The following is a 24,112-nucleotide window of genomic DNA, read 5'->3' as shown; positions in this document are numbered from 1 at the left end:
GCAAAAGAATTCTTGAATTGCAGACTAATGACCCTTGTGGTCCCTTCCAACTCTACAATTTTATGATTCTAAGAAGGCTTTAGCTCAACTGTCCATCAGCTGATGGCCAGAAGAGTCAAAGGCATCTTTTTGCAGGCCTTGGCTGTGCAAGCGAGTTCCCCAGAACTCTTGCAGCCAATCCAGCAGGCGGGCTTCTGCTCTTCCAGCTGATGGCAGTAAAGCCAAAGTCTGCTTTCCCTTGCCAACTGGGAATGCACTTTAATGCACCCAATGGCACATTGGTGTCTGTGTCTGTACCTGCCTCTCACCTGAAGTCACGTAAGATGTCAGACGTTGGGCTTATGGGTGTGGTTTGTGGAAAACAGCTTTACAGGCCAAATTTGAAACCCAAGTTTGGTTCCCAGGCTAGGGATATCCCATCTGTGCTCTAGAATAAATGATCCACAGCTTGGGATAAAAGGTTTCCTCTCCATACACATCTGCACTATTTTTGTATGTGTATGTTTTACTTCAAATCTTGAAAACTCTTAACTGCCACCACTGGCAGATTTACAGTTATGCGGCACAAGTAATAATAATATCATAATTTATTATTTATACCCCGCCCATCTGGCCGGGTTCCCCGGCTTAGGGAAGCAACTTTTTAAAAAAAACACCATTCCCCCCCCCCCACAAAGTTTGGATTGTTGGTGCACTCTTTAAGTTGCTGGAAATATTTGTGGCTTACATTTTTGGCAAATGTCTCTCCTGTATTTAATTATATCCCCCAAACCTTTCCCCTTCATTAAGCTCCCTTTTCACCTTTAAGTGCTGCATTTAGCCACAAAAAAGGGGGTGGCGTCCTACACAATGCCTTTACTAATCTGTTATATCAATCTCATCACACTTATCTGGCTTCGGGGTATTAAAGCTCACTCCCCGACCCCAATGAATATCATCCCAATCTTTGTCTTCTTAATCTCCTTAAGGATTCAATTATGCTGCTCCTCACAACATGGGGCGACGAGGTGGAGTGGCGCAGGTGGAGATGGAGGCTGCACAGTCTTTTTTAAAAAACAACCCTAATCCTTTCAAAAGTGCTGGAGAAGCATAAAGAGAAGCGCAGTGAGTGTGTGCTTCCTCAAAGAGCATGCATATGAAATACATGGGTGCCCTCGTGTTTGTTGCGCTTCTGTCTTGGCCCACGATACAGAAGGTCAAATACCAAGGCAATATAGAGTGCTTGTGTATGCGTGGCTGTGCAAATATTTATGGAACACCAATGGACAAGAATTAATGATGTCAAAACAGATGTGCTACACACAGAGACTATTGCTAGATGCAGTCCGTTTTTCCTTCCTTGAGCTCAAGGAGCCCCACGAAGACTATTTGCATGAGGAAACGGCTCCACTAGTGCAGTTTCCCCACTCAAAACTAGATTTTCTTGAGTCTTAATTTAACTTAATTTAATTTACATGCACACGCAAATTAGGACAGCTTCCTCTACCTCCCATGAATTGGTCTTAAAACTTGCATGTGGATGTGCCTGGCGCAAAGAAAGAACAAAGGCTGCCTCAAGTTGTAGCCAACGTTTCTCACAAACGCCTTAGTCGTCTCTTCTCCCTAGGCAACAGTCTTCAATTTCAGTCATTGTATGAATTGAGAACCTGTGCAAAACGTTCCCAGCAGTGGGGTCACAATTTATAGAAGTATGATACCCAAAATAAGATACGATGAGTTAGTACAGGAATCTGTATTTGCTGCATTCCAGTCTCTCACTTTGCCATGTCTCTCGTATAAGAACCTGCCTTTCCAATCATTCATTCTGCCCAGCAATTTCTGTTCACAATGCAGTGGTATCAAAGCAGCCTTGCAATCTGAGATCCTTTAAGCCAAGGGTGGGAAACCTTTGGCTTCCCAGATGTTGTTGGGCTGCCAGTCTCATCAGATCCAACCAGCACTGCCAATGGTAAGGGATGACGGGAGCTGGAGTCCAACAAAATCTAGAGAGCCACTGTTTCCCATCCCCATTCTAAGCAGAAATGCCAGAGATTGATCTAGAACCTTTTACATGCAGAGTGCATGCTTGGCCACTGAGCTTTGTGCTCATGGCTTGTTTCTAGCTGTGGTGTGTATTTGATCTGAGTATCTGCTCCTACTAAACATAGGGTATTTCTTGTTTTAATGGAAGCTCAGTATAAGGTTTATCCTCATTTGTGTCACAAACTCTAGAAAGTTCACACTCTAGAATTTGTGAATTTTCACTCATTAACCGAAGTATCCTAAATGCAATTTTACCCATTATTTCTTCCAAAGTGACACAGTACAATTAAAGCACCAGTTAAATGCTATCTAGCTTTGTGGTGCCATTTACAACTTGCAAAATTTCCAATCGCAGCCGTGTGTGTGTCTCACACACGCATGCATAGTAACCAAAAAGCTTTTAATAAAAGGGCACCACACGTTAATCCTATTCCCAGATGATCTTGGCTTCTCTCCAAAAGACTAGCTATCACCCCATATTGGGCAGTGACCTTTTCTTTACAGAGTAAACAAAATCAAACCATTACATTGTCTACAAGTAACAACAAGAAACAATTTTTAAAAACAAAGGACTTTTTTTTTACAAACAAATGTCACAAAAATCAGGAACACTGCCCCCGCCCCCCCCCCCCAAAAAAACAACAACTAATGAGCAATGCTCATGGAAGAATTCAGGTTTAAGTGGCGCATAATTCAGCAGAGGCTGGTCTTCTTACTTTCATGCAATTCAAATTTAGTTAAATAAAATTAGAGCCTGAGCATGCAAAACTTTGGTTCAAAAGCAAAATGATTTAAGATACCCAAGAGCATGGTAAAACAGAGCAATAATTAAGGAGAGTTCTGCAGTTTAAACTGCAGATGTTACTCTCTATAAAAAGACTATATTAGTATATATATATAAATACGTTTCCTAGGCAACTGTTTTATCTAGACATGATCCTTCCAAGTTGCAGTATTTTGTCGTATGTACAATACATATGTGATCCAGCCTCTCCCTGAGAACAGCAAGGTATACATGCAGACCTGCACATCTGTGCAGGTTTTGGTACATGGGAGGAAAGAATCCTCTTGTACATGCAAAGATCTCCACGTGCAAAAGAATTCATTCCGAGAAGGACCAAATCATGTCTTTATTTTTCTCATCCTCACAACAACCCTGTGAGGTAGGATGTATTTGTTATGCAGGGAAAGGATGTTCCCACAAACTGACCTGCCTGCAAGTCAGTAGCTGAGCAGGGATTTGAAGCCTAGATTCCTAACTGCAACATTTCATCTGCCTATAGATATTGGATGGCCGCTAAAAACACATTCAAAATCCACAGGGTGACTGAATAAAGCTGCCCCCTCCAAAAGGAGGAGGGGGGAGGAACCATGAAGGCCTACTTGCAAATTTTACAAGAGGAAACTATTGTGCACTGATGAGGAATGACCTACAGGACCTTGGGGTTTTGTTTTGTTTCTACTGTATAATATTGCTAATTATGTTCTGTAAGGTCATGATGAAAAAGATCCAGACAAGTTACACACATTGAAAACAATTGGGGGTGGGGGGGAAGAGCACAATAGGTTTTGCTAAGCTACAAAAATTTCAGGTGTATTAAATGCTTTCTCACTAGCTGTATAGGTTTCCAAGTAATTCATACGCTCGTTTGTAATGCTAAAGGATACTGGTGGCCTCCATCCAGTGTGGGTTCATTGGCCACATCCAAACTGTTTCTGTTTCCCCTTTGTTTCTTGACTATTGTGCTGAACTAGTGGCAGGATCTAAACGAGGGGTCAGCAAACTTTTTCAGCAGGGGGCCGTTCCACTGTCCCTCAGACCTTGTGGGGGGCCGGACTATATTTTGAAAAAAAATATGAACAAATTCCTATGCCCCACAAATAATCCAGAGATGCATTTTAAATAAGAGGACACATTCTACTCATGTAAAAACATGCTGATTCCCAGACCGTCCGCGGGCCGGATTGAAAAGGCAAGTGGACCGCATCCAGCCCCCGGGCCTTAGTTTGGGGACCCCTGATCTAAACTAAAGGCTTTAAGTGCTTTTTTAAAATTAGAAATAGGCTTGCAAAACCAAGGTTTGTGCCGACTATGATATCTGAATTTCCAAACCACAGTTGCAGGAAGAAACCTAGTAAACTGAGTCAGACCACTGCTCCATCTAGCTCAGTAACTGTCTACACTGAGTAGCAACTGCTCTCCAAGATTTCGGACAAGAGTCTTTTCCAGCCTCACACAGAGACGTTTGTATTGAGCACTGATACCTATCTGTAATTACATAGATTCCTCCATGAATTTTCCATAGTTTATTATTGAAGAACTGATGTAGCAAGAGAAAAACCATGTAATTCACATTTTATTGCTGTGGTATGGCTTGATGTCCCAATAAATAGGATGTTTTACCAGATGTTTTACCACACCGCTTCATCCGTTTTAAAGACTCATCGTCATCAAATTGACTATTTATTCTTAAAAGCAATATTAGGGGGGGAAATAGACATGACGGTTCAATGCTTAACCTCCATATCAGAGGGGGGAAAGAACAATTCCTTATTAAGATAATATGCAAAATGTACAAATTCTCCTATCAACCAGAAACTCTTCCACTGACTAGAATTCCAGTAACTAGCCAAGTCAACAACATTTGGTCATCGTGTTTGGTCTTCTTAATACTTTGAACAAGCATCTGCTGGTGTCTTCACAGTAAAGGCAGCACTCTTCAAAAACAACAGAACACAGCACCATTCTATATTTTTTCTTTGTTTAGTAGATGTCAGAGGATTCTTCTTCTTTGTTACCATCTCAGGTGGATGCCATTGCCATTATAAGAGGACGAGGGAGTCATTCATGGTGAGTTCCGGCACCTCTTTTTCTAGAAAAGTAGCACTGGTCACCTTCTGAGAGACAGTCTTCATACAGCTCCAAGTGACAAATTAATTCTGCTTGACAGAAAGAGTCATGTCACAAAACAAAAATGGTGGTGATTGAAACCAGCAACAGGATACTAGCAGCCTGTCTGCTGCCGCCTGATGTCCTCCGAGCATGGACAACTGCAAATACCGCATTAGTATGATTTGTTGGTATGTCTACATTGCAGATCATCCCTTCACAGCAAGAGATGCATTCCTGTAAGTTTTAAAAGACAACATATGATTTTTCCCCCATTTAATTAGTCAATGAGTTAAATCTGCAAAAAGTTGCAAGTGAAGAAAAATAAACATTCTGAAGGAGCATTTTTTGTTTTGCTATAGTAGGCTCAACTTAAGAAAAGGCAATCCATCGATACACCATGGTAGAGGGATGCCTCTTTTATGACGGTACCTGGCATCTGTGGGTTGGTGTTTTGTTTTGCAAGTACCTGCATTACAAATAAGTAAGCAATCTGTTTCTTGATTTATTGGAAGGCACATCTTTAAAATTAAAAGTTTTTTTTAAATCATTTATTTGATATCAACTAAAGTTGCTTCTACACCAAGTTCCTTACACTTAACTGTAAGGGAAGTTCCACGGAGCAGTAATATGGCACTATGTTATCCAGATGTACCGTGCCTCTGTGTCAAGGAGGCAGAAAGGAACCCACTGCTCTTGAGCAGAACAGGAGCTAAATGGCAGTTCATTATTATCAGTCAACCGAACTGAAAGCGGGGAAAGAACAGCCGCAATGTTTATACAGGAGTAAAAGTTGCAATCCTCAGCAATGCATTGCCTGTCTACATTGCATTTGTGTTGTGCAGCAAGAAATAGAAAACAAATGCCACAAATCAAGCCTGGCGGGGAGGGATATAACAATTTGGCAATGGCATTGTCTGGATTCTCTGCAAGAAATGAGTGGACGAACGACAGTAATTCTCGAGAAAAGAGCTAATTACAGCAGAAGCAACCTAAATGTCACAGCCTCATATGGCAGCAGTTTCTTTACCATAATTAATTAATGGAAACTTGCCATTTTTATGTAACTGTTAAATGGATAATAAAGGGCTGAATCCATGCTAAATGTGTGCTTTTAAATGGAAGGTTAATAATTTGTGTGTTGCTCTTGACGTGCGACGTACAACCCAGAAGAATGTACACTTGCAGATTCCCATTGCCAGTAACAGAATGGTAAGCCGTGTGAGTGCAAAGGAAACATCCTTCATCTGTGGCCAACATTGTGGAAGGTTCTGGCTTCCCCCTGCTTCATAATCATCATGGTTTTTCTCCTCTACATCAGCTCTGTGAGAATAATGCCCATTGTCCCCATTTTATGAGAGGCGAAAAGCACCCAATGTGTTGTCTAACTGTGCAGATACTTCAGCCAATGTCCTAGCATGAGATTTCTGTCAACAGGCCACACCAATTCCCAACAGTGGAGACCTCAGTCAGTGATTCAGCTACATATAAACACGCATCATTTTGTCTACTACATGCTTGCAATATCTAGGTCAAAATGTATTAATCCACATACAGCCTGATCACAGATGTCTGACAGTCTGGGACCTCGGCTGTCAGCAAGAACACAAGGGCCAAGGAAACCTTGCTTTTTCCAGCCTCTTAAGACAGGATTGTGTCCTTTAAAAATAAATTTAAAAAATCTAAATTCTAGGTATAATAATAATAATAATAATAATAATAATAATAATAATAATAATAATTTATTATTTATACCCTGCCCATGTGGCTGGGTTTCCCCAGCCACTCTGGGCGGCTTCCAACCGAATATTAAAAACAGTACAGCATAGGTAAAGTTGACTGGTGTTCTGCAACCTATATAAACAAATGCAAACCAAGCAAAAATTATTTGTATGTTCTGTGCAATGTAAGCAGCTTCTTCTGGAATGCTAATATGTGCATAATAAGTGACTAAAATAAATTTAATAATTAATAATACACACTATGACGACAGAGGACAAGATGGTTGGACAGTGTTCTCGAAGCTACGAACATGAGTTTGACCAAACTGCGGGAGGCAGTGCAAGACAGGAGTGCCTGGCGTGCTATGGTCCATGGGGTCACAAAGAGTCGGACACGACTAAACGACTAAACAACAACAAATGACCTTTTAAACTGGGGGGGGGCAGGTTACTGTTTTTGTTTGTTACTATGTTATGTATTTTTGTGTTTTTATACTGTCAACTGCCTTGTGATCCCTGGATGAAGGGCGGTATAGAAATTTAACACATCATCACCTCCATCATCAACGCAGGCAACAACTATACTTTGGATGGGGATTACTGTTGTCTTCCGAGGGTAATAATTGCTTAATTTATGCCTTGGGTGTGGAAGACAGAGAGGGCACCTTGTTCTAAAGTACATTCCTGTACACAAAAAGGCAATGCTCACAGTGTGACTAGTTTCCCTGTGGTGGCGACATCCAACAAAACGGCACTCTTCTCTGGTAGCACATTTTTTAGTGACAGAGGTGCTCCTTCCATGACTGGTGAAGTGGTGGACTGTCAAGCAGTACTCTGTGTCTAAGCAACCAAAAAGAAGAAGAAGAGAAAAATCAGTAATAGAGTTGATGCAGTGAGAGTCAAATCAGAGACTGGACTTTCTGACCAGAACTCAAGATGTCTGGAGTTTTTCATAAATAAGCCATTCTTTTTCTGCCCCCAGTGCCCTGCATCCCCTGGCTTGACCACAGACACATCTCTCCTTGCTTCAGAATATTTTAAACGTTTGTTCTATTGGCTCTGAAATTAGGGCATAGACTTTCTGGTCCTGTTCTTCCTTAGAATGGAAATCCCTACATATTAACATACACTCCTGAATTCCACTGGGTGCAGGTTTCCCCAAGGTACTGGAGAAGGTGGCCAGGATATTAGCACAACCCACCCTGCAGCCATTCCTTTGACCAGCACATTTTCCCACACAGAAGGCAAGACAGCACTGCTTGCATCTAAATCAGGCATACCCAAACTTTGGCCCTCCAGATGTTTTGGACTACAATTCCCATCATCCCTGACCACTGGTCCTGTTAGCTAGGGATCATGGGTGTTGTAGGTCAAAACATCTGGAGAGCCGCAGTTTGGGGATGTCTGATCTAAATGCAATCTGCGGCACACAGAGATTGGGGATGTGGGTGTTACCTAGACAAAAACTCAAGGAGTGAACACCACCTTTCCACTACCAAGTCACCATTTTGTTTTCCAATAACATGTGCCAAAGGTGCCCTTCATATATTACAGAGGAACTGCTGGTCTTTGACATGTTAAAGTCTTGGCATCCTATTGGTGGGTTCGGTCTTGTGGGTACTTTCTGCGCAGTGGATGACAAGCTGGGAATGGAAACAGTCCTATGGGAAAGGGCCTTACAGCAACAACATAAAATGAAGTTACTGATAAGCCGTGTGAAGGACACCAAAGTCAGATATACATGTGACTGGCTCTGCGACAAATCAGAAGCATGGCAAGTATAGCAGTGTAATCTAAAGCCAATAGTGTTAAATACCTTCTTAGCCACTTCGATATCTAAAATATGGCGTGGTCAGATGGAAAAGCCAGAACAAATAACATTAAACATCTTGCTGTTCCCCATGTACTTACTCTGCGGGCACCATTTGTCTTCAGCCCATCTGTTACAGTTGTAATTGTCAACCACATTGTCACATGTAAAACACTTGAAGCTGCTTGGAAATGGAGTAGCTTTGAAATTAAAATAAAAATAAAAATAAAGAAAAGAAAAGAAGTAAATAGTTTCAGAATCCCAAATGCCCAAATGTCCTAATCCCAAATTCAGTTCTTCCCCAGTTGGGTTCCAGGGAGAGGGGAACCAAACAGCAAAGAGCAATGTTGAATTGCATCACAATACCAAGTATACTCACTATGGGCCTATTGATTTAAGAGTGGGTTTTAGGTGAGTGCAGGGGGCTGACATGTGGAGAGGAGCTAAGCAAGCTCCATTGCACGAGTGGAGTTTTGCTCAGTTTTGTCTGCATGCAACCGTTAATCATTCATATCCTGTCTCTCACACCCAACCAAGATATTCAAAGTGGATTTCGTCAGTGCTTTCTTGATTTTATCCTTCATCTCAATAACCCTCGGTGGCTGCATAGCCCATTGTGAGGTACTCACTGTACCAGGTTAAATAAAACACATCAGCACTAACTACAGTACAGTGGCGCAGGCAGACTTTAAATGAGGAGCCCATCCAGCCCCTGGTTTCTTGTAATACAACATCCAAAGAGCAAGGCAACAAACGGAAAACTGCTATGTTCAATAACAGATGCAAAATCTCTGCAGGATGTGTCCTAAACAACAGTATGAAAAAGATGTAGCAAAAGTAATAATAAGAGGAACATGCAGGTGTGCTTTAATCAAGTGTTCAACCAAAAAATGAACAATTACCAGAGACAATCAAATTGATGTTTAGCTTTTAGGTCTATTAGAAATGCATTGTGAATTCCTGATGATGATGATGATGATGATGATGATGATACAAGAGATTTCAAATAGAAAATGCCCAAAGAGTTGAAAACATATGTACTGGCATAGCCAACGAAACTGTAACAGAACTGTAACTGGCTACTTACGGTCTACTGGAAGTCTCACATTATGGAAGTTGATGTTCTTGGCTAGAATCCAATTATTGGAGACTATGAAGACCTGAACAAAAGCTGCAGCCAACATTTGATAGAGGAACGGCATGCTGTTTGTTGCACATCAAAGCATAAGGTTCTTATAACCGAGAGGGAGAAGGGGAGAAAGAATGTATCATTACCAAAAACAGCCTGAGAACTGATTTTATGTCTGGCACACTCTGTACAATACGTTACTCACATCTACCACTGCCAGCACTGTTAGTCCCAGCAATGGCCTAGGGGGCACACATGAATTAAAGGTGACATCAGCTCCACAAAGCTAAGCGGGCACTGCCTTCTGCTGGCCTGGTTGTAATGTACATCACAGCACTGCTACATATTGCAGCAGAAGGCCATTCATAAGTGCAGTGGTTGTGATAGAGCAGAGGAGGTTAAGAAAAAAAACATCCATTAACAAGCTTGAATGGATAAAATTAAGCTTTTTTAGAAAGAAAGATGAGTGCAGGTTGCAGTGGCCATTGCCAATCTGAACTGTAGAAGCATACAGGCTTCAGGTTTATTTTTTAAAGAGGGTTTTCAAGGTCAGAATCTACAACATTATGATTTCTAGGCTGTCCATTTTCTGCTGAATGCAAAACAAGTTCACACATCGCCATTACTGCATGCATTTTAAATTTCTTAATTAACGCTTATCTATAACAGGTAACATGCATATTCAAAAAGTAGTTGCTCCAATAGAATTACCTACTTGCCTATTTTGCATCTCTCATCTTGCACAATGCCATCACATCAGCAAGTATCAATGCTCAGTTTGAAGGTATCAGAATTCCACACGCAGATCTGCAGGTGCTAATGAGAAATTTAAAAAGGCATTCAGCGTGATTTCTCCCACTTAAAGGTCACATTTAAAGGAAAAGTCTTCATGGATAAACATTAAAGAGCTTTTTCCAAGTCACAAAGACTCATTTACCAAAATGGGAGGGTGGATTTGATACTGGTTACATAAAGGACAAAAGAACTTAATAAGTGCAGTCATACCTTCAAACCGAGAATGGATTTAATCCAAAGGTTTGGTGAAAAGATGAATATGGGACATAGAAAGCTGTGGGTCAGGCTACTGGTGTATTGGACTCAGTAACACTGTCTGACAGAGGCTGTCCTGAGTTTCAGACAGGACTCTTGTCCATCTCTCCCTGGAAATGCTGGAAGTTGAACTACAGTCCTTCCACAAAATGTATCATCAATATCACAATATCACAGCATTTTTTCCATGAATGACACGATTTACAACAGAATACACTTGTGTCAAAGCTTACAAGCATGTACACGGTTAATGTTGTCATCCAGGAACATTGTTGGCACTTCTGAATATTGCACAAACACAACATGGACGTGTCCGATATTAGTGGAGTATATACGACCGCTATTCAGAATCACCACTAGATGGCATGAGATCAGATGAGATCTGCAGAGTTTCCAAACCCATTTTTGTACACTGGGATCTGAATTGCAGCCAGTTAAGGAGCTGGGAACCAGCCTGTGCTTCTTCTCTCACTCAACGTGCACAAGTCAAGTCAAGTTTCATTGGCTAAAAACCAATGGCCATTGCAAACATGTGAAGGTGACTGGGTATCAGAGCCGTCTTAAGCATATCGGGTGCCCGGGCGCCGTGGCACGAAGATTGCTCTGGCGGCCCCCCCCCCGCCCCGTTTCCCACCGCGGCTGTCTGGCGGGCGCAGCCGCGCAGTGCCCCCCTGGCGGCCCGGCACCCTGCGCCACCCAGCCTTGCCTTAGAGCTGGCCCTGCTGGGTATTACAGTTTATCACAGATTATTTCCAGAAGAATGTTCCATGTTTGTTTAGCAGACCAAATTAATCCCCAATTCTTCCTAGGACACACACAATCTTGTGTATGAAATGTTTATCTCCATCTGGTCACCAAATGAATGAAAAGGAGTCCAATAACTAAAAATACCCATATGAACATCCCAACACACTGGGCCATGTCCATACTTCAGGGTTTCTAACTTACCATGGTTTGTTGGAAACTAGCTGCGTGCTCCTGCTGTGGTCCTTCCCTGGTGCACGTGAGAGAAACAAATCAGGAAATTGATACTAAACTCGGCTTCTTGTGATGTCCTGGATTGTGCACTGTTGCTCTCTTGCAATCCAGAATTGCTAGCCATTAAGGCATGGTTTGTTGACTAAATATTCCTGGCTACTTAAGAGGAAGCAAACAATGAACTTGCGTCTGAACATCTCAGGATGTGGTTTCTTGCTTTGCATTTCCCTGTTCATGACAAGGGAAGAGCACAGTAGAATATATCTGCTTATTCCTGATAAATCATGAGAGGAATTCAATGTTGCACTAATCGTTCCGTCAGTGCAAGAATTTTGGCTTGCCACACAGAATGATGCCCCCTCTCCTCCCCACCACCGTTTCCATGGGTTTTTCTGATCTGCCCCCAAGCCAATGTTGGGGGGCACAGGGGGAGGAGATGGTGGAAAGCCCCATTGCACAAGAAAAAGTCGTTGCACAGGGCTTCCGCTGACAGGACACATTAGTTGAAACCTGCCCCATGGAATCCATGGAAGCAATGCGGACTTACTATGACATGCAAACATGCCCAGAGAATATACTGTCACACAAAAACAAGTCCAATTTGTTAACAAAATTATTATGTTATAACTCTAGAATAATTCCAGCCACCAATACCAAGTAGAAAGTGCTTTTTTTTTTCAAAGGATGCTGGTTTTCCTTGCTGCCAGGGGTGCCAACTTGAATAAAATATTGTGGGGGCCCAAGGTAAGCCCTGCCACGCAATCGATCACATGATGCAGTGCGCACACACCACTTTAATAGGAATGCCCATCAACTTTGTGGGGGCTCAGCCCCCTCAAATGTTTTCTTGTGGGGGCCAAAGCCCCCATGGCCCCTAGGAGTTGGTTCCTATGTTTGCTGCAGACTAGTATAAGGAGGCACACACCGTTCTTTAAAAATATTATCTTAGATCTTGTCTGCTTAGAACCATGCATTATTTTTGCTTTATTTCTATTTGAGTTGACAACTATTTATCCCTGATGCACAACTGAAGCGTGGTAACAGGAGTAGACTCACCCTTGAAATACTCTACAGCTTTTTATGCATAGCTTTGACCGTACACAGTTTTGCAACACAAAGAACTTTGTTTCTCCCAGTCCTTGAAACTATTGCTTCTGTTCTCTCTCATTCTGTACTCTTCAAATACCAAACTAGCCAAAGAATCTTGGGCCATATTGTAGGATACGTACACATCAGCAGCTTGGAGCCCAGCAAAGTTGTTTTCCTCTGCTACATTTTAAGTCACATCACCAATGCCCATTACCTTATTTGTTTCAGTGCACCAAACTCCAGTTCACTGAAGCTGTAATCTGCGCATGCACTGTAATCTGCACATGTGCAAGGACTGCCTGAACTGGTTTCCTATGGATTGTGGCTAGCGTCATGTGTACTCAGCTTCCACCCCCCAGTGGTGCAAGTGTGCTGGAGCTGAATTAAGTGGTGCCGGTAATATAGACAAAGCTTTATTTCTGAATAGCTCACTTAATGTTTGCTCTGTGAGGGTGGGGCACTGATACCCTTCAATGCAGGGCTTATCTGTCGCAGAAAAACAACCAGCTTTTATGGAAGCAAGGCATGACACAGAGCTTCTGACAGCCAACACTCACCTTAAAACACAAAACTGCACCTGCACCACCAAACAAACATTTCACTCTAGACCTTGTTGCTTCAGTATGAGCCACTTCAAGGAAAGCAAGCAATGCAAGCTAAGACCAGCCTTCGCCTACCTGCTGCCCACAAGGTGTTTTGGATAGGAATTCTCTTTTTTTAATTATATTTTTTATTAAACATTTTATCAACACACATACAGAACACAAATACAAAAAATAAACATCAAAATACAGAAATACAAAAATACAAAAATACAACAAAAAAAATATATATCATCTCTAATCCATTTTAATATTCATTGTCCTCTGGCTTCCCCAATTCCCTACTATCTGATTTTCTTTTTTATAAACTTCTGTAGCAGTTTCTAAATCATCCTTCTTACCCATCATATAGTCTCTTTAACACTTCAAAAATTTCATCTTTATATCATCTATCATATTTTCTCCCTTTCAATCTTCTATTATTTCCCTATTGCCTTAACTTCTTTATTTTCCTGGATGTTCAAAATCTAGTTTTCAAATTCATACCCTATGTATATTTTAAATTTCTTCCAATCTTTTAAAACTTTGTCATTTGTTTGGTCCCGGAGTCTTCCTGTCAATTCTGCCAATTCCATATAATCCATCATTTTCATTTGCCATTCCTGCCTCGAAGGCAGTTCCTCTTTTTTCCAATATTGTGCTATTAAGATCCTAGCGGCTGTGGTGGCATACATAAACAAATTAACATCGTCCTTGGGGATTTCTTCCCCAATTATTCCAAGCAAAAAGGCTTCCGGTTTTTTCAAAAATGTGTTTTTAAACATCTTTTTCAACTCATTATAAATCATTTCCCAGAAGCCTTTTATCTTAGGGCATGTCCACCACATATGGTAGAATGAGCCAACATCCTGCTTACATTTCCAACATTTATTGTCGCTTTTGTGATACATTTTAGCCAGCTTGACCGGCGTCAAATACCATCTATACATCATTTTCATCAAATTTTCCTTCAACACAGTACAAGCCGTAAATTTCATACCCTTCTTCCACAATTTTTCCCACTCCGACATCATCACATTATGACCCAAGTCCTTGGCCCATTCAATCATCACTGATTTTGTTTGCTCATCTTTCAAATGCCATTCTAGCAACAAATTATACATTCTAGACAAATTCTTGTAGTCTGTCTCTAATAACTCCGTTTCTAATTTCGACTTTTCTGTCTGGAATCCTATTTTTTTATCTAGCTTGAATGCTTCATTTATCTGCACATACTGAAACCAGTCACTCAACCTATCTTTCAGTTGTTCATATGGCCTTAACTTAAAGTGGTTTCCCACCTCCATCAGGATATCTTTGTATTTCAACCTATTCTCATCCATATTTGTCCTTTTAGGTTTCTTTGCCTCAAGTGGTGAGATCCACCTAGGAGTTTTTCTTTCCAATAGATCTTTGTATCTAATCCAAACATTAAACAATGATTTCCTAATTATATGGCTTTTAAAACCTTTGTGTAATTTTACTTTATCATACCATAAATATGCATGCCAACCAAACGCATTATCATGGCCCTCTAAATCCAACAAGTCATCATTGTCTAACAAAAACCATTCCTTCAACCAACAAAAAGCTGCGGCTTCAAAATAAATCTTTAAGTCTGGCAAGGAGAATCCTCCTCTTTCTTTTACATCAGTCAAAAGTTTGTATTTAATCCTGGGTTTCTTCCCCTGCCAGACAAATTTAGACAGTGTCTTCTGCCACTCTTGAAAACATTTCATTTTGTCAACTATCGGTAGGGCCTGAAATAAAAACAACATTCTCGGCAATACATTCATTTTAACAGTTGCAATTCTTCCCATTAAGGACAATTTCAACCTTGACCATACTTCCAAATCTCTTTGGATTTCTTTCCAAAGTTTCTCATAATTGTCTTTATACAAGTTCAAATTTTTTGACGTCATATTAACTCCTAGGTATTTCACCTTTTTTACACACTTCAGTCCTGTGCAATCCTCTATATTCTGTCTCTCTTGCAATGTCAAGTTCTTTTCTAGTACTTTAGTTTTCCCTTTATTTAACTTAAAGCCTGCCACACTGCCAAACTCTTGAATTATCTGCAGTACTCTCACTGCACTCTGTTCAGGGTTCTGCAAGGTCAGTACTAAATCGTCTGCAAAGGCTTTTAACTTATATTGTTTTGTACCCACTGTAATTCCTTTAACACCATCATCGTTCCTTATCATGTTCAACAAAACCTCCAGAACGGAAATGAATAGCAGGGGGGAGAGTGGGCACCCTTGTCTTGTTCCTTTCTCAATTCTTATCTCTTCTGAGACCACATTATTTACAATAATCTTAGCTCTTTGCTCAGAGTAAATACCATTAATCCCATTAACAAAGTTTTGGCCAACCTCCATTTTTACAAAATTTCTTTTCATAAAATTCCAAGAGATATTATCAAAAGCTTTTTCGGCATCTACAAAAATTAACATTGCTTTGGTGTTTATTTTCACTTCCAATCTCTCAAGAATATCTATTATAATTCTCACATTGTCTTTCATATGTCTACCAGGCAGGAATCCTGCCTGGTCTTTATGAATTAAGTCTTTCAACACCCTTTTCAATCTTGATGCCAAAATACTAGCAAATATCTTATAGTCCACATTTAATAAGGAGATTGGTCTGTAATTTTTAACCTGAGTCTTATCCACATCCGGTTTTGGTATCAGAGAGATAAAAGCTTCTTTCCAAGTCTCTGGTGCTTTGCCCCCCCCTAAAATCTCATTTGCTACCTCCATTAATGGTTGTATCAACCAGTTTTTTAATGTTTTGTAGTACTTGGAGGTAAGTCCATCAGGTCCTGGGGCTTTGTCGTTTTTCAATTCTTGTATTGCTGTTTCAACCTCCTGTCTTGTAATCAATCCATTCAGTAGGCTCTTTTGTTGTGTTGGAATTTTTTGCAGTCCATTTTCTTTTATAAACTTCTCAATTCCATCTAAATCTTCTTTTTCCCTTTTATATAACTGTTTGTAATATTTTGTAAAGCATTTCCGTATCTCTGCAGGGTTCTCAATAGATTTTCCTTCATCCATAATCTTTATAATTGTATTCTCTTTTTGTCTTTTCTTCAATTGCCAAGCCAACAATTTTCCACATTTATTGGCCGATTCGAAAGATCTTTGCTTCATTCTTCTAATTTTCCATTCAATTTCTTCATTTATTATTTGGGAGTACTGCACCTGCAAAGCTTTTATCTCTTTTTGAACTTCCTGACTTTTTGGATTATCTCTCAATTTTTTTTCTTTTTCTTTCAATTTGTCTAAAATCTTTTCCTTCTTTTCATTCCTCCTCTTCTTCCAAATTGTATTCTGTTGAATCAAGAATCCTCTCATTACTGCTTTGCCGGCATCCCAAACCATTGTAATATTTTGTCCTTTGTTCAGATTTAATTCAAAATAATCTTTCAACATCTTCTGGGCCTTATTATTTATCTGCTCATTTCTCAGTAGAGAGTCATTCATCCTCCATCTAAAAGAACCCTGCAGGTACTGTTTTAACTCCATTAAAACTGCGTTGTGGTCTGAATAAGTTCTGGGGCATATCTCGCTTTTTGTCACTTTTGGACATAAGTCCTTTGTAATCCAAATATAGTCCAATCTACTTCCTGACTTTTGCGAGTCCGAAAAAAAGGTGAACTCTTTTTCTAATGGATTTTTTAGCCTCCAAACATCTACTAAATCAAAATTCTCCACCAAATCAAAGAATGTTTTTGGAAGCTTGCCATCATTAGATATTTTTTGTCTTTGAGTTCTATCCATCATAGTCGATACAGCCCCATTAAAATCTCCCATCATTATGATCTTATAATCCAAATATTCCAACAGCGCAGTATGAATGTTCTTGAAAAAGTCTGATTTAGCTTCATTTGGTGCATAAATTCCAAGTATCAAACATTTTTCGCCTTGCAGAGATATTTCCACTGCGATATATCTCCCTGTTTCATCCTTAAACAATAGTCTAGGGTTATATTTTTCCTTTACATAGATGACTACCCCTCTTTTCTTAACTTTATCAGAAGATATAAATTCTTGGCCCAATAACTTATTTTGTAAAATTCTTCTATGAGTCCTAATTACATGGGTCTCTTGTAAACAGATAATGTCCAAATTCTGTTTTTTAACTACATGATAAATCTTCCTTCTTTTAACGCATGAATTTAGTCCATTCACGTTCCACGAAAGTACTCTTAACGCCATCTTGTTTTACTTTAAAGTTTAATCTTCGTCTCCTGGTCCAGCGCCAATCCCTGCTCCTGCTCCTGCCAGCAATTCTAAATCGAATGCTCCTGGTCCAGCTCCTGCTCCCAAACCTTGGCCTCCTCCAGTTGGTGATTTAAAATCCTCTGCGTGGCTTTCCAAAAATCTTCTTTTATCCTCAACCGATCGGATCTTGTATTCTTTTTGTTTGTATTTAAATGCCAGGCCTTCTGGAAATTTCCATTTAAAGAAAATATTTTTCCTCGTCAGAATCGTTGTCAGGTCTAAATATTTATTTCTTTTAGCCAAAAAGAATTTAGGAGTTTCTTTAAACAAAATTACCGTATGCTGGAGAACTTCCAATTTTTTCTGGTAGTGGTGACCTAGTATCTTATCTCTTTGCTCCTTTGTTTGAAAAACCACTATACAGTCATTCAAGAAATTGGAATCCTTTTTCTTTTTTGGGCCTACTCTGTAAGCCCTCAAAATAGTGGCTTTTATCTCTTCTTTGTCCAGGCCCCACCAATCAGAAAATTCTTGTGCGATTAAATCTCCCAAATCTCCTTTTCCCTTCTCCAGCTCCGGCAAATTCCTGAGTCTTAATTGATTCTCCTTATCCCGTAGTTCAATAAAAGCAAGCCTAATTTGTGTTTCTTCCTGCAACTTTTCTAAGTCTGTTAGCTTAGTTGTTTCAATGTCTGTTACTCTCACATTTAAACCAGAGACCTGTGTTTTAACTTCCTGAAGATCTTTTTTCATCACACCAAATTCTTCTTTAAATTCCTGGAGACACTTTGTGGTGGCTTTTACCTCTTTAGTTAAACTTTGTAGACTCTGCTTATTTTCTTTCATAAATTCCAAAATTTGCTCTTGAAAAGCTTGATCTTTAGAATCCCTTCTCAATTGCATTTTTTTGTCGGTGCCCGACATTTTTTATTTATATATTCCACCTTTATGATTGCCAAATAATTTGTAATCCACCAGGCAGCTAATGTGCCTTTCCAAGCCAGAAAACTGTAATCCACAATGCAATTATTATGTCTCTAATTCCAAAGAGATGCCTTCTTTGCAGAGTCCCCAATTTTATAATCCACTTAGCAGCTAGCGTGCTAGACCAGTGGGATTCCTGCCCTTAAAATTATTTTGTAATCCACACAGCAGCCAACGTGCTGGAAATCACATAAGTTCTTCCACAACCAAACCAAAAATCATTTGTAATCCACACAGCAGCTGATGTGCTGGAACACACTTTCTCTTTCTCCAAAACCCAAAATATTTTGTAATCCACACAGCAGCCAACGTGCTGGAATTTACTTTCGTTTCCTCTTAGTTCGAAACACCCCTGTATTACCAACAGAGGCTGCAATGCTGGAAAACACTCACTTTCCCCCAGCTGGCTCCCAAGGTCATCAAACCTTCTTGTAACCCAAACAACTGGGTAGGTGCTGGAAATCAGGCTCCTTTCTCACAGGCGGCAAGTACTTTCTTTCTGTCCATAGGGGTATAGTCAAAATCCAACAAAGTCTATTGCAGTCTTCTTAATATAACTTAGTTCCAACAATGTGGCAAGTCCTTAACTCTCAAATAACACTGTCTCCAATTTTACGAATAGTTAAAAAGAGGCAGACTTCAACAGCTCTTTTTCAGTTCTTTTGAGGCATTGTTACACTAACAAAGCCTCTATTCTCTGGCTGAGCTGACAGGTCCTCCGTTTCCAGCAAATGACTCCCTTTAGATCTTTATTGCTTAATTGCTTAATTGCTCTCTAAGTACACCTAAATCGTCTCCCCCCCCCCTCTCTATGGGGGAGGTTTGACAGCTCTCCAGAAAGAGTCTTAGAAAGAAAAAAGTCTTTGCGGCTTCAGTAACTTTTGCTGCTGCCGTTTCAATCAGTAGAAAGGGGCTGGCTTCCTTCTTTTAAACCCCTTATCCGTGGCCAATTTATTCCAAATTAAGTCAGATTAATATCCTAAGTACTCACGGTCCATTCTTTAGCCTTTTGTTAGGAAGAATCGCCCGCTGTTGCCATTCAGTCCTGCGGCTTCACGCTGTCAAGGAGAGTGCTGTGTCCACCATAGCGCTGCAGCTCCGACCCCCTCGCTCTCGGGGGCTCAAAATTAAGCCTTTCCGGGGAAGGGGGAGCCCGCAAAACTGCGCTGCCGGACCGTCCATGTTCTCAAGAAGCCCCTCTTGAGATTTCTGAGGGCGCCCGCTTCGCCGGAGCAGGGCGCCCAGTCCTTGACGCGTCGGTTTCAGCTCAGCTGAACTGAAACCCGACTGAATGGCTGCGCGGCACGACAGGAAGCCCTTGGATAGGAATTCTCACCAGCCCCAGCCAGCATAGATTTTCTCCACTCTGAAACATCCCTGTACAGATTTTTTTTAAAAAACACAAACAAACTCATGACATGTTTTCCTGCAATCCTAATCCCTCATCTAGGATGCTGACTATATACACACACACTGGCCTGAACAAGCCTATTCTCTCTTCTCTGCCTCCATCTTGTTATCTCCTTCCTTGCTTCTCAGACTAATATCTTAACATTTTGTATATCCTGGAATCCCATGGGTCCTTGCTTGGTTGCTTAGAGTGTGTGTGTGTGTGTGTGTGTGTGTATCTGTTGATTTACAAACTTGCATACATCAACACACTTAGGGAGTCCCCTGAGTATGTGGGAAACACTGACTTATTTTTGAGCGAGCCCATTTAGTTTCCAGACTGACTAATGCTTGACTGTCTGGGTTTACTATCAGAGAAGTGATTCTCAAAACTCTCCTCAGCCCCTCAGATGGACCACTTGAAAAATGCCGAGAGCCTTGGTGGGACCACTAAATGACTTTTCTGCCTGTGGCAGCCACAGTTCGAGAACCCCTCTAAAAGGGAATTGCCTAAATTTGACCAAACTTTGGATGTAATATTCTTTCCCTTCTTCATTTTTTTTAAAAAAACAAAAACTAGGCACAGAAATCTGGAGAGCTCAATGATTTAAACCTCCCCCCCCTCTCTCTGTGTGATGTTGTAATTACTCAGTTTTGGAATTGTCTATTTTTATCAGAAATTTTCTGCCCTCCAACCTAAATGTACTCTAATGTGGAATGTATAGCTATTTTTCCTTTACACACAGAGTTCTTAGTTTAAATCTGCCCACCCCAGGTTACATATTAAAAGCCAGCCAAGTTAATAAATCCTTTGGTCAATAAAGTCTCTGTATCTCAAACATTTACACTGCCACTACCCCAAAGGGAACCAGTTTGGATATTTCCAGAGTTTCTGCCCACCATCCACGACTTCATTAATCAAATTGTTTTTGCACAGCAAATGGTGTGCAGCAGCCTGTGAAAGTATCTGCTACTACAATGCGAACTGAACAAATGCACTGTTTAGGGTTTGTTTTTTACCAGTTGTTCCTGGAAGCTATCGTTGTTGTTGTTTTGCAACTGAAAATTGTAACAATCCAAGCCATTTCAGCTGCTACTTGTAATTAAAAACCTAAATGGAGTCACCAACTGTGGAAAAACTACGGTCTTGTTTAAGTCTTGTAAAAGACTGATAAGAGCATAAAGCAGAAGCAACTGTTGTTGGAATATAGTATTTCAACATGTGTGGTTTTTGTTTTTAATGAAACACAATCTCTTTATCATTACCTAATGCAATATATATGCCACCCTTTTTTCTTTTTCTTTTTTTTTAAAAAAATATTTTTATTAATTTTCCAATTAAAACCAATTATATCACATTCAATATTTCAAATTATACACATATATATATCAATCAAACCGAATGTTATGCCAAATCATCTAAAGAATTTTTTATTTGGGTTCCCATGCTTCAAGAAATTGGGAATTCCTCGCAACCGTCCACTGCCGTCTTTTTTCTAAAGTTCAAATCGTCATCCAAGTTCATAATAATCCAGATCTTCCCCTTACAGTCACATAGATGTTTTCCACTTTCATCCGATTGTTTCCCAGCTGCTGAGATAAATATCAAACAAAGTTTCACAGATGTTCTTTCTCCTGTGTGAGTTAATCAGTCCAGCCTCCCCATAAATCTTCTTAGTGGAGCTCCCTGTTGCGTCAAAGCAGCTCGAAGCAGCGCCATCTTAAAAAGCTCAAATCACTTTCGTTTTCTCTCATAGCCATGAAGATTTACGATCTTTATAGAATTTACAGCTTTTCCAGGCAGGAGACCCAAACATCAAACCATAAACTCTTGGTAAATTAATGGATCTCCTTGCCCTATAGCTGAACTTAGCTTCAGGTCGCTGCTCCAATTTAAAGTGCGTCACAGCTCATAAATCCTCCGAACGCATCCAGAACTCCTTCCGTCCGACTAGGGGGGGGCTTTTCTCATCGGCAACTCCACATCTTTAAAAAATATGCTCAGTAACAACAGTTATAAAGTTCAACTCACACAGCCTTTTGCTTCTCTTTCACTCCAAACAAGCCAGGACATCGCGTCCGGGAAGGTACGAGGCAACATATATGAAGAAAAAAATAAAAACTCACTTCCCTTATCGCTCCGTCCCCATCAATCCTTCTTCCAGATGCAGTACAGTCTTTGACTCCTCTCCCTCAGCAGCATAAATTTCTCAGCAGTAAACAGCGCTTCTTCCCCTCCTTCTGAAGTATGTCCATAGATTTAAGCCTAATTATCTTCTTTAACCATGGAAATCCCCGCCATGCAGATTAGCGTCCGGGAGTCCTGGCTCTCGTAAGTGCTCAGCCCAAGCTCCCCCCACTCCAAAAACAGTCGGAGTGGGTCTGGGGGCATCGCGGGCCAGCGGCCCCTCTCCGTAACCCCCGGAGAGGGTAGGGGGTTGCCATTTACTCCCCTAGCAACCGCCAAATTCCTTACGAGGGTCAGAGAGATGGAAAACAGGTCCGCCATTCCTGCAGGCAGAAACCGGAACCTTTTCTTTTTCTTTTTAAAGGGGAAGATAAATAGTAGTGTGGTACCTTAGAGATTAATTTATTTATTCTGGCACGAAAGTTTATGAGTGACATCCTGCTCCATTAAATATAAATGATATAAGCTGAACTGAAGTGGAACCCATGTAGTTTCGGTACACTGAGGTTACCCAAAATCAAGCCTTTCTATTGCTGTATGTTTTGTTTCTATGTACTGTTTCAGCATCAGGACATTTATGTCATGAGTGGAGAACTTGGGTTCCTCTAGATGTTGCCTGAACAATGGTCAAGGATGATGGGAGTTGGGGATCCAACAATATCTGGAGGGCCACAATTTTTGCATCCTTCCTACATCCCTTATCTCCCACACCCTGATTGTGTAAGCCCCACCAATCAGCTGATTGTTGGCACTGGCAAAGTGCTGTACACAGGGCTTTGCGATTGCTGCCAACCAGCTGATTGATAGTGCCTACAAAGCCCCTTTGTCACAGCCACATCTTTCCTTCCCCATACCTGACGTCAGATGTAGGGCCGGTGGGTGTGGTCAAATGGGGGTGCTGTCCCTATGGGCTGGACATTTCCCATCCCTGCTATATGCCAAATTAGATCCCATACATTACACACCTTATGTATGACTGAGAGAGCAAGGGGGAAACAAAGATTTTGAATTTTTGATTCATATTAAACCAGATTAAAATTTAAATGAAGGGTTGAATGACTGACAGGGAATTTTGTTTTCCTAAGCATGATAAAAACCACCTTATGTGTGGCTAACAAGTGGATGCAAGTCTCTCTCTCCCCCCCCCCACTTTCTTTACCATTTTAGGTGGCACACCTGTGCTTCAGAAAGGCGTCTTTGTTCTCTCTCATTCCACTGCTGTTCTCTCTCCCTTGCTTTTCTTTCTTCAAGCTTGTTCCCTTTTTTACTGCCTCTGGTTTCTCCATTTGCAACTAAACAATCCTTCAGGGTTGTGGGGGAGGTGTCTAATATGTGACAACTGTGGTTTATGTCCAATAAAAAATATGGCAATCTTCCTCGCTATAACCAACATGCCATGCATCTCTGAATTGAACTGAACCCTGACGTTTCATTAACAGCTCATTCTTCAGACATTGGTGACTCAAAGGGGGAGGGGGAAATGTGTGTAAACAGCTGCAGTTCAAGTTCACTTCTTTTTAAAGTATCACTCGCTTGTCTGCACTACAGCAGAGCCTCGTTTGGGTTAGGCATGTTTGTACTTACGCTTAACTGAAAGTCCAGTCTGATCCCGGCTTCAAAGGAACACAGTAAAGGACTGTGGTAAAGGACTGCAGGGCAGCATTCCCTTGCATGTGTCTGAATGTTCCCTTTCTGGCTGCACACATTTCCACTGGGAGAGCCATTGAACGTGTCCTTGCTGGAATGCTCTTCTGCTCTCTGCTATCAGAAGACCAGTTCAACACCAATGGTAAAGAAAGAGTAAATCTTAACATGGTGTTGTAAAGCATGATTACAATTGTAATTGGTCTCTTGATGATGGGGAATATATAAATTTAATAAATGATGATGATGATGATGATGCTTTGTGAAATAACAGGGACCAAGGGCTAAGAAGGGTTCCCAAAATGAGGGGTTCAGCATCCTGCTTCTCTTGACTAGCAACAGGATTAAGTAAAAAGGCAGTGACCTGCTTTTAAAAAGCAGGAAATGAAAGAGGAATCCCTCCCCTATCCCTTG

At 40.8% G+C, this 24,112-nt stretch overlaps 1 protein-coding gene across 3 annotated transcripts in view; it reads right to left on the bottom strand.

Moving 5' to 3' along the window:
- Nucleotides 1-3,336: 3,336 nt before the first annotated feature.
- Nucleotides 3,337-24,112, bottom strand: part of LYPD6B (LY6/PLAUR domain containing 6B) — a 69,225-nt gene continuing 48,449 nt past the window's right edge. Inside the window, exons 2-6 of one of the 3 annotated variants that reach the window (XM_035131312.2) lie at nucleotides 10,288-10,388; nucleotides 9,531-9,675; nucleotides 8,545-8,643; nucleotides 7,343-7,473; nucleotides 3,337-5,149 (exon numbers count right to left, since the gene is read on the bottom strand). In XM_035131312.2, the coding sequence (XP_034987203.2) occupies nucleotides 4,985-5,149; nucleotides 7,343-7,473; nucleotides 8,545-8,643; nucleotides 9,531-9,645 (510 nt within the window). In that variant the 5' untranslated portion in view covers nucleotides 9,646-9,675; nucleotides 10,288-10,388 and the 3' untranslated portion in view covers nucleotides 3,337-4,984. Of the gene's footprint in view, nucleotides 5,150-7,342; nucleotides 7,474-8,544; nucleotides 8,644-9,530; nucleotides 9,676-10,287; nucleotides 11,205-24,112 lie in introns of those variants that run through there. The other 2 variants (XM_035131329.2, XM_060279671.1) reach the window with 2 other exon arrangements.

This window comes from Zootoca vivipara, chromosome 1 (genome assembly GCF_963506605.1).
Source record: "Zootoca vivipara chromosome 1, rZooViv1.1, whole genome shotgun sequence".
Taxonomy (NCBI): Eukaryota; Metazoa; Chordata; class Lepidosauria; order Squamata; family Lacertidae; genus Zootoca; species Zootoca vivipara.
The sequence above is the reverse complement of the archived record's forward strand: the minus strand, read 5'-3'. Positions and strand labels throughout refer to the sequence as shown.